Consider the following 16,991-nt stretch of genomic DNA (forward strand, 5'->3'; position numbering starts at 1 on the left):
AGGATATTTTAGAAATTATAATTCTTTTTAAGTTGATAATCTATTCTCTCAAATCCCAGAATTAATTATGATTTTTTTTTTAAGATAATTGGTTATGAAAAAGAATTTAATTTATAATCTCTAAACTCATAATTAATTATAAATTATTTTTTTAATATAATAATTAATTATTATTTTTCCAATTATAAGTTGTTTTTTTAGACTAATAAATTATTAAAATTTACTGTATTTTTTATTATTTATAAATAATTTTTATAATAAAAAATATTTAAATTTTATTTTTAATTGTATTTTCAATTTAAACAAATAAAATTTCAAATAATTAAAAAACACTAATAAATAATGTTTTACTGTATTTCTAAATCTCCGCGGACATCTTTTACCATTAAACAAATTATTTTTCTACCAATTTTTTATCTTCAGACAATTTGGTATAATTCGTTCGTATTTTTTCCAACATCACTTCTTATAAAAAATCGATTACAATGTTATAATCACAAACAATTAAAATCCATAAATATATTTAATTACTTTTAAATACAGAAAAATTTGTAATGTTACATTTTTATCAATTCAAAATAATTTGAGTTTGATCGAGAAAGCTACTCCATATGATGCAGTGCAGTTTGTAATTACATAGTACCGTCCCATGTTCTTCGCGTATGTTTTTCGCGTATCGTACGAAACAAATGTTCGCACATGATTGGACACTCAAAAAGCTGCTTTCTTGTTTAAAGTAATGACTCTAATGTAAATAAAAATTTGTCAGACAATAAATTTAGATATTATTTCTCAATTATCATTTATTTATTGTCATTATATTTTTAATAATTTTTTATCTGTTTTCAGATCAAATTTTAATATAAATGATTTATGAAAAATGTTATGAATTTATTAGTGGAAAGTAACTAAACTAAAAATACAATTGTTAATAACGTTTCTTAACAATATCATGATGAAAGTAACAGCAAATAGAGTTGAAGAAATATAAAAAAGCAAAAAAATAGTGTTATGATGATGTTGTTGTTCCTTTGATTCAGGGTCGCATCTCTCTCTTTCTCTCTCTCTCTAACGTTTCGACAACATGGACTGCACGCACAGAACTCTCCGCCACTCTCTCTCTTCATCAATTTTCAAGGCTCTCAAGACCACCCTTCAATTTTGGACCCCTTTCATATCCCTTTGCAACTCATTTTCCGTTTTCTACATCTTTCTCTCCACCGTCTCTTCTACACATTTTTCTCCTCTTCTTTTTACCTGTTCAATCTTCTTTCTTCTATTAAGATCTTTTGGGTAACTGAAAGCTTCTGTTTTTCTGTCTGCATTGCTTTTCCTTCGAGGTAATTGTGATTGCGGTTATGGGTCTTGTCCTCATGAACCGTTTCCTCTGTGATATTAAAGCTTCCAGTTCGTCTTTGTTTTCTGGGAACTTTCTGTGATTCTGAATTTTAATTTGTTCGGTTGTTTTTAAGTGTGGCTCTGCTGAAACCGTTAATAATGGGGTTTTGTTCGCTTTTGTCATGTGTTGGATCATGAAACTGTGGTGTCTTCTAGATTTGTTCAAAATTTCTAGTCTTTTTCTTATTGGTTATTAAATAGCAATGTGGTCCTTTTGGGGGATTCGTTTTCCCCCTGTTTCCTTCGCGTTTAATGCTTTGAGGAACAAAGTGGCGTGCATGTATTTTATTAGTGTATGAATGATGAGCTGTGCAGAACCTAACTTTTAGCTTTGTGCGTGCATTTGCTTTTATTTTGTTTTTGGTTTGTTCTTGTACTGCTTTGTGTGGATCTTGGAATTCTGATGCCTTCTCTTTGGTTTACCATGTTTCAATTTTGTTTCTATACTGGTAAATTGCAGTGGTTTTGTTCATGCCCAAAAAAAGTGTTGTGGTTGTTTGAATTATACGTGTTTCATTGGCTGAATTTGCCCCCTCACTCCCCCTTCCTTTTTTCTATTTTTGGTTTAATTTTTTTTACTTTACTGTGTTTCTGAGTTCAATCCTTTGCTTGGTTTTATATTTTGTTAGTTGACTTTTCGTTTTTTACTTTTTTGGGTTGTTCTCCATTCTAGAGGGAAAAATGTCTCAAATAGTGTGACTTTAACTGCAGTATGTCTCAATATCGAGAGTGGAGCATGATTTGGTAATTCATATTAAGGAATAAGATCTCATTCTACACACTAAACGAAAGGGATTCTGCAAATGCTAAATTTTGGCAGGTCCAGAAATCAGTCAAGGACAGCCAGAGGTACAACAATGGGAGGTATGACTCTGTCCTCTAAATTTGAGCACAAACGGTGATAGGACCACTTTTTTATATTTTCCCCTTGGAATGAAGCTTGGTTGCTTAAAAGTATTAATCAGTTTGAAATGGAAATGGAAAGCTTTACCTTTTGTATGACTTGACTATAGGGTGGACTAGGTGCAGTGCAGGTATATAATTGACTGCATAAGGTGTTTGTGAGTTCATGAATTGCCAATCTCCTGTAATTTGTTTCGTGTTTTGTTATTATTTTGCCCCACTTGTCATATAATTGGTGTTTGAAAATGCAGTTTCCGTTTTTCTGTCCTTCAGGTTTGGATTATCCAGATCCAAAAAGGAAGGGCAATTTTGTTGGGAAAGTATTTCTTGCTGCTATCTTAACAACACTATGCATTATCATGATCAAGCGAACTCCATCTTTGAGTTCCTCTAGTCCGGTAATCCTTATACCATTGATACCATTAAAATGCTACACACTATTACCATGGTCAACTACATCTGTTACTAGTGCATCGGTTATGCTTGTTGTATCTGTATATTAGATTTTTTTTTTATTGTAGTTGTTGTTATAATACATTTGTAGCTAGCAACAAGACCTGGGAGATATGGGTATAAATCCAGTTACACATATGACCACAATGCAACAGATACACAAATCCTGTTTAAGTTTCTTTGTCTTTTTTATCATTGCATATTTGAAAGATGCATTAAAAAATTTAGTTGATGTTCACCAGTGTTTTTAGAGAGATGAGAAAGATAGAAAGAAACTAGAGAAAAGAGGAATCATGGAGAGTTGTTATATGGTGTTTACTTTTTAGTTATAATTTTCTTCTTTCACTCGCTCAATCTTCTTGCTACTTTATGTATCTAATTCAACTTTACCTTTTTTCTTTCATTTATCAAGCTATTGTTAAGTTTTTTTTTTTTTTTTTTTTTTCATTTCTCCTCCCTTTGCAGTTTGCCATCCGTGAACCTGGTGTCACTCATGTTTTAGTAACAGGAGGTGCAGGCTTTATCGGTTCACATGCTACTCTAAGACTTCTGAGGGATAATCATCGTGTCACCATAGTGGTATGCCTATTAATAAAAGCTGATTCTCTGTAGAAGTCAAATGCACTGCTCAGTGTATTGCTACAGACCTAACATTTTCTTTTCTGGCAGGACAATCTTTCTCGAGGAAATTTGGGTGCCGTAAAGGTTCTTCAAGAATTATTTCCAGAGCCTGGAAGGCTTCAATTTATTTATGCTGACTTGGGAGATCCAAAATCTGTATGCTTACATTGTTTGTTACTAGAAATACTTTGTTGTCACTTTTTGTTGTCATTTTGGCATATGCGGGGAAGGCCTTTGAAAGATTGTTTAGTTGACTGGTTTGGCTATCAGGTTAATAAAATATTTTTGGAGAACAAATTTGATGCTGTGATGCACTTTGCTGCTGTTGCATATGTGGGAGAAAGCACCGTGGATCCTCTTAAGTAAGCACTTCTGGATTTTGTTCATTCATATTAATCGGGCTGAATAAGTTGTTGAAGTAGCACTTGTGCTCAGTTTCTAATTTTCACCATCTATATCTAACTACCGTAAATCTATCATTAGCTTTTTAGATACACGTTGACATTTTAAACATTATTTGAACTTACACACAGATTTCTATTATGGTCTTGCCTTTGTGAATAAATTCACGCATTGAGACACACAAAGTGTGATGAAAGATACGTGTGTATCTCTGATAATATATTGAATGTAATAGCTCTATTTACTGTTCAATATTGTGGATAAGAATTTCAAAGACAAATTATTGCTGTTCTTATTGAAATACTGTTTGCAATGAATACCAGACTAGTGATAGATAAGTTGGACTATTCTAAAACCATCTTTATCTAGAGGATGTTTTTTGTTTGAGTACACCCATATTTGCTATTGCTACTCTAAGAATGCATTATGTTATTGATATTGCTATTCTTTGTAATTAGATATGATTTTGTTGAGAGAGTTAGGCAATTTGTTGTTACAAGAATGGTACTTTATGGTAGGATTAACCAGTTTCAGTTTTACTTGATTAATAATTTAATCTATTTCTAATTTGCATGTTTGCTAGGTATTATCACAATATTACATCAAACACGTTGTTGGTATTGGAGTCTATGGCTAAATATGATGTGAAGACATTGATATATTCTAGTACATGTGCAACATACGGGGAACCTGAAAAGATGCCCATTACAGAGGAAACGAAGCAGGTGGGAATCCAAGGATAGTTGAATTATGGGGGTTGGTTGAGAACATTTTATGTCTTTCATTGCATCCTGAATTGACTTTACTTTACTGCTCGAGGAGATTTGGTGTTAACATTGATGTTCTAATTCTATATATAGGTCCCAATAAATCCATATGGTAAGGCCAAAAAGATGGCAGAAGATATCATCCTGGATTTCTCTAAAAACTCAGACATGGCAATAATGATCCTGAGGTTTGTATTTTGGATTTACATATTTCTTCCCTTCTTTTTAAATAGCTTTTATATCTTATTCTAAGTACCCTTTGTTGCAAAAGTTGCAACTTAAACTGATTCTTACTGTATCTGAAATATATTGAAACCTTGCAAATGGGATTCCATGATCGTGTTATTGCTCCATTTAGTCAGTGCACATTCTCGGAAATTTTTATGGAGCTTTCGACATGTTCCTTTATATGCTGAAAACACACAAAAATATTTATTAGCTTTAGAAAACTTCCCACCTCATATTGTTTGGAGGATTGATACATATACAGTTTGAGGTTTAACTATGGATAAGTTAACGATATTTTAGAATTATCTGTGCTGGTATTCTTTATAAGTTTTCTTTGGGAAACCACCAGATACTTCAACGTGATTGGATCGGACCCTGATGGAAGATTAGGTGAGGCTCCTAGGCCTGAATTGCGAGAGCAAGGTCGAATATCAGGGGCCTGCTTTGATGCTGCTCGTGGTATTATACCTGGTTTAAAGGTATGCTGATACTGAAATTTTCATCTTTTTCTTATATGGCTGAAAAGCAATTCTCTATAGAAGGTCAGACTATGTTTGGATATATAATGATAAGTTGAATAGAATGGAATGAAACGGGCTTAAATGGATTAAAGTTTTCATTTCGTTGTTTAGATATCATAGAATGGATGAAAAAAGTAAGTTTGTCAAAAACTTATTATATATAACTTGCTCAAATGGTCTAGATGATTATGTCATAAACTTGTCTAGTAATATCAAATTAATTTCACGTAGTACTTGCAGTGTGTTCATTTGGTGCTGCCACTTTGCAGGTAAGAGGAACAGACTATAAGACGGCTGATGGAACTTGCATACGAGATTATATCGATGTAACTGACCTGGTTGATGCTCATGTGAAAGCTCTGGAAAAGGCACAAGCTGCTAAAGTCGGGATCTACAATGTTGGCACTGGAAAGGGTAAGTTAAACACTTGGATCATGAACATGCTTTAGGTGACATTTGGTTTGGAAAAACGTTTTTTGCTCTCAGTTTATTTCCTGTTTCTGAAGTATATGTAGGATAAAGTGAAAACAGAAAATGCAAAAAAGAGTAATAAAAAAAAAAAAAATCTGTTTTGAAAATACTTTTTTTAAGACATAAAGTAAAAGCAGAAAACATATTCTGAAACCAAACCAAATGACCTTGTACGTTTGATTAGTATTAGTAACACATTTTTTAGTTGTCTGAAGATTGTTATGGGGGGGTTTATGATTACTAGGTAGTTCAGTGAAGGAGTTTGTGCAAGCTTGTAAAATGGCGACAGGGATGGACATTAAAGTGGAATTCCTTCCTCGTCGTCCTGGTGATTATGCTGAGGTTTACAGTGACCCAAGAAAGATCAAACGTGAACTGAATTGGAGTGCTAAGCACACTAATCTTCAACAGAGTTTGCAGGTTGCATGGAGATGGCAGAAATCTCATCATGATGGTTATGGGGTTTCAAATGAAATGCGTTGAATTACTTGGAATTCTAACATAGCAGAAGAGTAGATGAAACCCCAGCAGCATCCATGGCAGCTGCACTTCTATTTATATCTTAGAAAATAGGGGTTCATATATTTTTTGTTTCCTTCTTTTACTCCACAGGGATTTGGCATTCAGGAAGTTGTTCTTAGGGAGCATGTAGTCCATTCGTTACATGCATTGACCATATAATATGATTCAATAATATCATGCTGAGCCTCTATTATGGCTTTTCTCCATTAGCCTTACCAATCATTTCTATACTCTTTTATAGGATCACTTTTATTACTTCTCATACCAAGTAAACATTGTTCATACCAAGTTAACATTGTTGTATCAGAACACTCATGATGCCATGTATGTTTCTGAAGTGGTAGTAATTTTTTTAGATTGAAGGAATGTTTATTATGGACCATGTTTATTTATTAGATCCTTAAATTAGGATGGTTCCAACTAACTTGTTAAAATTAAATATATAGTAAAAAGAACGATTTATAATAAGTGTTGAACCTACAAATTCAGTTCCATTATTCTCACCCTCTCAATTAGATATTCTGGGTAAACTTTTTCACATGTTATTTTACAATCAGTTAGGTTCTTTAGTATAAAAGGAGTTACCAAACAAATTGGAATTATGATATATTGAAAACCCTTTCATTCTATCCAACCACATAAAATAATTTCATTTATGTTTTAATTAAATATTTTATTTTGAAACAGTTATCAATTGTGAGTAGGGTGATCCGACCAAGCTGAAATTAATAATCTGTTTATCATAATGTGGGTTAGCAGACTGAACTGCCACTTTTTTAAAAAAATAATTTTTTAGTTTTAATCTATTTATTTTATTGTAGTTATTGATATTATTTTTTGAACAATAAAAATAAAGAAAAAATTAATAAAATTAAATCAAATTTTAATATTATAATTAAAAAAATTTAATGTCTAACAAAATAAAAATAAATATCAATAATACATCACTAAATCAAATATGTATAAAAATATTAATGAAAATAAATTTTTATTTAAAATATTGATCACCATCAATTTTAATTTCAAAAGAATAAAATTACTTTTTAAAAGTGTAAAAAAAAAAAATTTAATCTACCACTTGTGGTCCACCAAATTGGTAGATTAGACATATTTCATCTAAATAATGAGAGATTGGGGACAATACCTTCGAATTTGACACACTTTGGCATTGGTAGGTGTGAGAAAAAAAAGTGGGTATCATCAAATAATTTTTTTCATACCAGACCCACCAGATGATACTTTGCATTAGCAACATGATTATAAAAAAAAAAAACTTTTTTTTTTGTCTAGATCTTGTTTTTCTTTTTCTCTCTCTTAGGCTTTTTGTTCTAAATCCTAATTGATTTATTTATTTTATAATCTCATAAACTGAAAAAAGATATGATTTATAAGATAGTAGCTCTCACTATATTTTGTTCATATAAAATAAATCTTACAGGAAAAGATACATCTACAAATAAGCTTCATGTACAGATGATAAAAAATAAAACAAAAATATTTATGATTTTTTGAATGTTCATGTATTGATTAAATAACTTTAACTCTGATCACATAATTCTTTTTTTACGTAATTTGTTAGTAAAAAAAAAATACGTCATAACTGTATGACAATATACGACATGTGTATCTCTACAGATCCAGTTTATTCAAACAATATATATATATATATATATATATATGAAATAACATTATATCATAAAATATAAAAAAAATTAAAATCAATTAATTTTGTGTTGTATATTGTGTTACAATTATGATTGTAAAAAAAAATACATAATTGTATGACAATTTAGAACATGTATATATCTCTACTTTCTCAATAATAATTGTAAGATCTAGTTTATTAAAAAATTTCAATATATACATACATAACTATATCATTTTATATATATATATATATATATATATATATATATATATGTGTGTGTGTGTGTTTTTATTTGATATTAGTTTAGAATGTTGTGTGATTATACATGGAGGAAAGCGTTCTTAGACAGAAATAAAAACATGATTTATAATTTTTATAAAATTTTAAGACTTTGTATGCATTTTGAAAATTTTAAACTAATAATATATATATATATATATATATATATATTAGTATAGACGTCACTATTAATTACTAAAATAATGACATATTAAAAATCTTTTATGTGAATTCTTGGTTAACATCTCTCATTTTTCATATGATTTTATATGGAGTTATTTTTTTTCTATATATTTTTTTTTTATGTATATGAGCAGTGTGCAGTCCATTACTTATTTTTGTAATTACTAACTAATGATATTATATGTTGAGTGGTTTCTCCATTTTCTTGTTTCATTGTCAATGTTTGTTTCTTAAACTGATATTATGGATGCTTATCGTCCTTGTGATTAATTCAATATGCATGCATGCTTATAAGACTTTTGATTTTCTTACGTGTTCTGCATTGTCTCTTTTGGTTTCAAATTTGTGGTCCATTATTTCCTTGTCTAATGTAACAACCATATTCTTAATCATACAATTCATTTATTTCAACACCTCTTTAATTACAATTTCATCTGTACGAATGGACTCCAATTTGCATTTTGAACAAGAGAGTGATTGGGAAGAAAAAAGAAAAGATAGAGAGAAAAAAAATATATGTGATGAGTAATGTAATAAGCAAAGAAAAGAGTTACTTAATATCACTTTAAGTCTATATCCTTCTGCATGTTGATCTATTAATATAAATTGTTTCAAATGATTAAGTGTTTAAAATGGTTAACATCGATCTCACTTTCTCCTTCCAACAAAATGACAATCAAACATTGATAATATTCTAGAATTTAATTAAAATATATATTCTCTCATTCAATCATGGTAGACTTTATGGACCATGCCATTGATTGATCTCATATGATATGAACAAGTATTTTATTAGGATTTTACATGTACGGATCGACTATGACTTCTTGTTAATATCTAGCTAGCTACTCACCATCACTTTTTTTCCTTCTAGAAAATTACAAGAATATTCTTATTGCATTGTCTCATTAAACATATGATCCTATAATTATACCCAAATTGATAGTGTAATCCATTTTTTAAATTATTACAAACAAAATTATAAAAATAAATATTTTTTAGATAAAGTTGTTAATAGTGTAGATAATATTAATTAAATTTATTAATTTGTCATTTATTTTATTTATTTTTTATTAAAGTTTTCAACCATTGACAATTTCAATTTAAATAAGATGTAAAAAAAATTATACAGTCTTTTTTTAATCATCAATAAGGATTGAATAATAAGAACCACTCAGATGCTTCAACCCCTTATACATACCTATACATTAGAACACATCTTCTCAGACCTCCGTTCCACCACAAGGAAAGAGCCAAAATTAATCCAACACTACATACCCAGTAAAAACACACTTCAAACATATGAAAGAACATTAGAACAACAAACCTTAGCCACCTAAACCAACAACCAACCTATAACCCTATCCATCAAAATAAAGATACCTGTGAACCTAAATTGAAACAAACCATTTATATCAAATTCAAACAGACCATTTTTTATAATATATAATATAAAAAAATTATATAGTGGGGTGACAATTTTAATGTATTTTATTTAAATTGAAGTTTTTAATTATAATTTTTTTTCTTTCATGAATAATAATTAATATTTTTTAAAATAAAAATATGTATACTTAAAAAAAATTATTTTATAAATAATATCAAAAAATTATTTATTTTTATTTAAGAAAATCATATATAAAGTTGAAGAATTAAAGTGAATTTTTTTCACAATAATTTTAAATAAATTTGGTTAAAAATGACTTGTGTGATAAATTAAAAATATTGACTATATTTTTAAATATGGTCAATGTTAAAAATATTTTGTTGTTTTTAAAAATTTAAATTATGTTTGTGAATTATATTTTAAGGTTGATACAATTATAAATAAATGGGATGTGGTTTATGTATAAATTTTTAGATTATATAATATAAATGTTAATGAAAGTATAGACTATATAACATGTAAAAGTAATAATATACATCTATTTATGCTAAAATTAATATATTAAAAAATAAATTAAATTATTAAAAAAATAAGATAAAATTAAAATATTTTATGAAAATAATATTACAAAGAATGATTTTATAATCTAAATGAAAAATTTTCTTTGCTTTGACGTGACATTAAGAATATTTATTTACCTTGTTGTTCTGAATTGTTTGATCCATTTCATTATGCAAAAGAGTTATATTTATTTAAAAAAATTGTCTACCCGTACAATTTTTTATATTTATTTAAATCTTAAGTTATTAATTTGGTTGGTAATTTTAATTAAAAAAAATATAAAAAAATATAAAATTAATAAATTTAATTAATGTTTTCTATATTAAAAAATTTGACTCAGAAATATTATTTTCATAATTATTTTTGCATTTTTTTATTTGTGTGTTTTCAAAATGGATTACCCCTTTTGGTCAATTTTTCATACTTATAACAAACTTATATTTTGTTTGGTTAATTTGTCGACTATATGATATTGATAAAATTTGTACTCATAGATTAATTTTTCATACTTATAACCAACTTACATTTTTTTTGGTTAATTTGTCGACTTTATTATGATATGATATTGATCATTCTGTGCATAATTTGCACTCATAGGTAATCTACACAACCCAAAGATTTATATTTCTTTCAAGAAAAATGTAACTTGGACAACCACAAACAAAAATACTCTCTTGAAACTGAAACTAAAGATTTTTTAATAAGAGAAATGAAACTACAATCATGATGATTATATAAAAAAAAATTATTTATGTTATTGATTTAGATATAAATATATATAATAAAAAATAAATTTACAATTAAATAATATGAAAAATATTAAATTTATAATATTGAGGGTTGTAATTTAAAAAATAAGATTAGTCAATATCATTATACTTTTAACAATTTTGGTAGAACTGTTTGGATCTTGCCTCTTCGTGGTTGAATTGAAATTACAGGAGAAGTTCTTGATTCTGGACTCAATTCGAATCGATAAACAGTCTGAAAAGACTGAAGGAGAGAACCTATGTAGAAATTGTAACTGAAGTAAGGAGGGAGATCACCACCACTGCGAAAGCAAAAGAGGAAACGAAAGAATAGATTTTCAAATTCTCAAAAACCCTTCATTCATTTCCATTAAAACTTCACCCAACATTTATTAAAAAAAATAATAACATGTCACATGCCAACAAGCTCATCAGTTGTTGTCAAATGGAAGTGCTAGAAAGAGACTTGTTAGTATATGGGGACTCTTTTTTCAAACTGTTCTTCATGTGTCACACTATCTGCACTCATGAGAACTTAGTGGTGAAATAGACGGATACAAACTCCCTCTGCTGGTGTAGGTATTAGAACACCTGAAACTTTCTCATCAGGAAGCATAACTTCCCACTTGAACTTGTTTATAAGAATGTGAATGAAATTGAGGACCACAAACCGCATGTAATCTTTTCCAGGGCAAGATCTTGGTCCAGCTCCAAAGGGTATCCAAGTGTATGGAGCAGGAAGAATATTCCCTTCAAACCTTGAGGGATCAAAATTTTCAGGTTCAGGAAAGTACTTGGGATCCTTATTTGTCCCAACAATGGACCAAAAGATCTGTAAAAATGTTAAGAAGTTAGAGACCAATTTAATTTACAAGCTAACTTACATTTATCAATTAATATCTTACAGTCTCTAAACCATGGTACCTTCCACCCCTTTGGAATAGTAAAACCTTCATAGGTGATATCTGTTAAGACCTCTCTGAATACACCTGGTGCAGTTGGATGGAGTCTCATAGTCTCCTGTGCAACAGCCCATGTGTATTTCAGTTTCTGTATGCTGTCCCAGCCTAGTGCTGCACCAGATCCTTTGGATTTTGTCACATCAGCATGCTCTGATTCAAAATTAAAGAAAGTATGATATATAGTCTATCTTTGAAGAAGAAAAATTAAATATACTTCATTTTTTTTGGCTTACCTGTCACTGCCATGGTAAGTCAACATTATTTTTGTTTAAGAATTTTGCATCTGAGTCCAAAAGGAAAATCCAAAAACACAAACTGTATCTTCCTGGCTTAAACCAATATTTTATACAGATAAACCGTATACTTATCTCAGACTACCTTAAAGCTGTCACCTAAAATATTTTATGCAGACAAAACTTAAATGCATTTTCTTAAGTATTTTTAACGTTGTTAGTGACTTAAAATTAATGTTTCAGTTTGGTAATTTGTATAGGAAAAGGGTTGTGAAAGTTATAAAGGATGAAAGTTCAATTCAGAGTAGAGAATTGTACTAAAATTTTAATGTTGTGTATACATAATTAGTATCTTAAATTACCTGATACGATTTTTTGGTAGATATCAGGCCTCTGTCCAATGTGTTTGATCATGAAAGCCAGAGTAACAGCTATTGGCATGTAGCTGGAATTCATCAACCCCATGATGATGTTGCTTATTTCAAGTCTTGGCACATATTTTCCACCCTGCTCAGCACCAACTACGTGTGCTAGTAGATCATCCACAACTTGCCCCTTAGACAAAGCATCAATCTTTTCTTTGATCAGAAACTGGATCTCTTTTCTTATAGAAGCTGAAGCCTTCAGCGCCCTACGGTATGCAGAGCCAGGAAAATTCACAGGAACAGAGTAGATCCCATAAAACAAGTTCTCAAACTCACTGGCCAATTTTGGTTCATCAATGCCTAAGAAGAATTGACAAACCAGTGTGAGGGTTAAGGCCTTCACCAAAGGGTACACCTTCACTTCTGTTTTTCCTTCCCAGTGTGTCATGAAATGTTGGTGCATGGTTGATCCAATCCTGTTCCCCATGTACCTTGCTATTCCCTCAGGTTTCAGAATCCCCAAGATCGCCACAGGAGCAGCAGATGCAGCTTCTTGTCTTGGTTTTGGCTTTGCTGCATGTGTTTGATCAGGAATATTGAAGAAGCTGCGCTGAGTCTTCATGTACCAAACTTTGACAAGCTTTGCCTCATTGGTGGAGAGAAATTTGTTTGCTGCAGGGCCATAAAGAACCACTGTTGGCTCTCCTAGAATATTTGTGTGGAAGATCTCTGAGGAGTACTTTTTGACCCTCTCTTGAATGAAATGTTGAGTTTTGATGAACAAAAATTGGTAGGTTTCACCCAGTAGGGGCCACCCTAAGGTACCAGGGGGCAAGGGTTTAGTGGGAACTGGTCTTCTTCTTTTCTGCAAAACATAGACAGATGCAATGAAGGTGATCACAGTAAGTAACAAAGATTGCATGAAAATATCCATTTCAAGCTACAAATTCTTAGCATGCTACATGAGAGAGTCTTCAGCCTACTTTTTATACTAGTCACAGAGGTAGTCCACAACTCTCTTCAAGTTTTATTGGGTTACTGATCCAATTTTTTAAAATCATATAAATTGAGGTAACTCTTTATTTATTAAGCTAAAAATTATAATTTTGAATACAGTATGCTTTTTTTAGTATATTTAGATTAAAGGGAGACTGAAGAAGAAAAAAAAGGGGAAAAAAACACTAAAAATGTGGTTGTTCAAATTGAGAGAAAGATTGAAAAGTAAAAAGAAATAAATAGAAGGGTGCTCATATATTATATATTTGAACACTAAAAACATATACTTTACATTTTAATAAATTAATATTTTATTTTTTAATTTCAAATATTATTATATTATTATAAGCAGTTGTTAAATGTATTTTTTAAATGATTAAAAAAATAAAATAAAGTCAAATTTAGTATTTTATAAAATTAATTTAAATTGATAAATTTAATTTAAAGATCTAAAAGCAACTCAGTTTATATTTGATTTAAATAAAGTTTTAAATCAATATTAAATAAATTGAACTTATAAAATGAATCAATAATAACAAATATATGTTTTGATTTTTGAATAATACAAAATTTGTATATGTTTAAAAATATATATAGAGTAGGTTGATAGTCAACATCTAGGTTTGTGCATGAGCATAAATCTATAAGTTTAAACAAATGTTATATTGTAACACGCCAGCTGTTATAAGTTAATTAAACATATAAATTATATATATAATTTCTTCACTCGTGTATTATACAGTGCATGTTTATAATATGTATTGAGAATATATACAATAAATAAATAACATCCTGAATTTTTTTAAAATTATTTGTTCCTTTGACTAAAAAAGTGATCATATATAGTAAGATTATAAATATAACAAAATTCAAGTCAATGGTAATATATTATGAATATATATAACAAAATTTAAGAGTAAGTTAATTATTCAATTAAATATATAATAATTAATATTAATATATGACTAATTATAGATTAAATCTATTAAAGGTTATTATATGATTACAATGATAGACTCTTCTAATAATACTAGTATTAAGTTTGGATTTAGAAATTATCTTTTTCAATATATATTTTATCTAATAATTTTGTAAGTAATTTTTTACACATATTGTAAGAATTTTTTTTTTTAAATCAGTAGCTCTTATCACATGATAGTTTTATCTATTTAATTTAAAATGTATTATTAAAATTTATATATCTTATTAAATCTCTTAACTTAATACTTAAAGACATAACGTATAACTTTAATATTTTTTTAAAAGCATCCTCTAAACTTAAAAAAAACGATTCTTATATAAATTTTGTATACTATAAAATGGAAATATGATAGTGTGAATATGTAATTAATTTTTTTTCCCATTAAAACACGAGTACACATAAAGACAACGGCTTATTAATAAAAAAATGTTTTAAACAACATAAAACTATAGAATGAAAACAAACTCGAAAAAAAAAATGAATAATAAACTTAGTGTGTTTTAAACATTTATGTAATCATAATAACTTCAACTATTTAAAATGAGTGATAATTATCCAGGTATACATGTCTACATACTGTTTATTTTTTATGGAAAGAAAGTTAAAAAGTTATATTTCCATGACTAAAATATGAAAACTTACTTTTTAACCCCACTATAATTTCTATTTTAATTATTTTTAAATTTAATACATTAAGACATCCTAATGTTAACTATACATAATTTTAAATAATCCAAAAATAACATTCGAGTATAATATTTTTTGAGAGAAGTAGTTCTTGATAATACAATATTATATAACACGAAACCGTAGTTCCCTTAGTATTTATTATATTTTACCTTTTCTATGTTTCTTATTATTTATAATTTTAATATAAAATGGATAAATTAATAATATCAACCTTTGCATGGAACTACCTGTTTCTAAGAGTATTATAAAAATAGGATTTGTAGTTTAAATAATCAAATAGAAAATTAAAAAAAAATAAATCGGATGTACTATTTTGAATATAATTATTTCATCATCACTCTTCTTATCGATAATATTTGTATATTATCTCTTCATTATTAATGTTGTGTCTACTTATCTGTATTTGTATTGTTTTCTATTCATTTGAATTATCATAAGAGTTAGATAATATTTTATTTTAGGTCTATTTACAAAAATTCAAAAGTATGGTTCGAATTTGATTATATTATAAATTCTATTAAAAAATTAATTTTAAATTTAATTTAATTTTATAAATAATTTATAAGATGAAATTTACATTTATTTATAACTTTATATATTATGATATGTTTTTATTTTTAGTTGATTTGAGATTCTAATAAATTTAACTTAAAATCAAAATTAGATAAACCAGACAATCAATACAAGATAATAATAAAAATAAATTTAAATTATAGATAAATACAGTAATAAACATATATACAATCAGGGTCATAAAGTGTTAAAATTACCACGCAATTTCTTTTACTATTTCTTAATGTGAGTTTATAACTACCATTTAGTTAAAGAAAATGAGTGATGGATAGACGACTTTTATTTAAATAATATAATTTCAAAATTATTTAAATGATGATTATACTAATATTTTATTCGTAATTGTGTTGTGTTTTTAAATCGAATTGTTAGTGAAGAAAGTCATACTAAATATATTTTCATTTATCTCATTATTCACATCACACTCCCTTCCTATTTTTCATGTTTCCTGCTCTAAACTTTAGTCACTTATTTTCGACAAAATTATGCAAGAAAAATTAAAACAAGAAAAAGATAATTTAGAAGTTTATTTTAATTATTTTTCCTTACTTTGTTTATATTTTGTTATACATTTTAAAGATAAAAAATAACTCTCACCATGCTGTAATATTTATAAATATAAAAAGTCATGAATATCACTAAACAAAAATCTTTCTATAAGTATTTCATCACCATTAAACACTTATGATAACAAATTATTCAAAAAATATTATAAGTATTTAGAAACATGATAACTATATTCTACTCATTTTAATCAAAGTTATATGTGAGATACTTGATAGCATATTTTTAAATTGCATTAAACTAGAGTTTTGAATGCTACCCATGTTCCACTTTGCTCCATTCAACACTCTAGTTTTTGTACATTGCTTCAGAATTGCTTTTTTTTTTTTAGAATGAAATTTAATTTCCAATTATATTTCAGAATTCTATTTCCAGAACACAAAAATCTATTCCAAATTTATTTTCAAAATATATTTTTTAATTCTGAATTTTGAATTTCGAAATGAAGGAAAATTTTGAGATGGAAAGTCACAATTTGTAACTTACAGAAAGAATTTGTCTTGCTAAATCTAGGCCCTAACCATGTGGGTTAT

General features: G+C 28.1%; 2 protein-coding genes across 4 annotated transcripts; one reads left to right on the forward strand and one right to left on the reverse strand.

Annotated features, from left to right (window-relative positions):
- Positions 1-1,016: 1,016 nt before the first annotated feature.
- On the forward strand, positions 1,017-6,495 carry LOC137812267 (UDP-arabinose 4-epimerase 1). Of its 2 annotated transcripts, none has more exons than XM_068614194.2 (11): positions 1,017-1,340; positions 2,072-2,262; positions 2,575-2,699; positions 3,220-3,333; positions 3,424-3,531; positions 3,646-3,737; positions 4,361-4,502; positions 4,638-4,732; positions 5,122-5,251; positions 5,563-5,707; positions 6,009-6,495. In XM_068614194.2, the coding sequence occupies exons 2-11, from the start codon at positions 2,202-2,204 to the stop codon at positions 6,245-6,247; spliced, it is 1,251 nt and encodes a 416-aa protein (XP_068470295.1). In that variant the 5' UTR covers positions 1,017-1,340; positions 2,072-2,201; the 3' UTR covers positions 6,248-6,495. The 2 variants fall into 2 exon arrangements, with proteins under 2 accessions (XP_068470295.1, XP_068470294.1); XM_068614193.1 differs by having other exon boundaries at positions 2,110-2,262.
- A 4,933-nt stretch (positions 6,496-11,428) lies between these two features.
- Positions 11,429-13,857, reverse strand: LOC137812269 (beta-amyrin 28-monooxygenase). Of its 2 annotated transcripts, XM_090298909.1 has the most exons (4): positions 12,658-13,650; positions 12,313-12,423; positions 12,018-12,203; positions 11,429-11,925 (listed from the first exon to the last, which is right to left on the reverse strand). In XM_090298909.1, exons 1-4 carry the CDS (start codon positions 13,585-13,587, stop codon positions 11,629-11,631), a joined length of 1,524 nt encoding a protein of 507 aa, XP_090155035.1. In that variant the 5' UTR covers positions 13,588-13,650; the 3' UTR covers positions 11,429-11,628. The 2 variants fall into 2 exon arrangements, with proteins under 2 accessions (XP_090155035.1, XP_068470297.1); XM_068614196.1 differs by lacking the exon at positions 12,313-12,423 and having other exon boundaries at positions 12,018-12,205; positions 12,651-13,857.
- Between the last annotated feature and the right edge of the window lie 3,134 nt (positions 13,858-16,991).

Source organism: Phaseolus vulgaris, chromosome 2, assembly GCF_051622355.1.
Source record: "Phaseolus vulgaris cultivar YP4 chromosome 2, ASM5162235v1, whole genome shotgun sequence".
Classification (NCBI taxonomy): domain Eukaryota; kingdom Viridiplantae; phylum Streptophyta; class Magnoliopsida; order Fabales; family Fabaceae; genus Phaseolus; species Phaseolus vulgaris.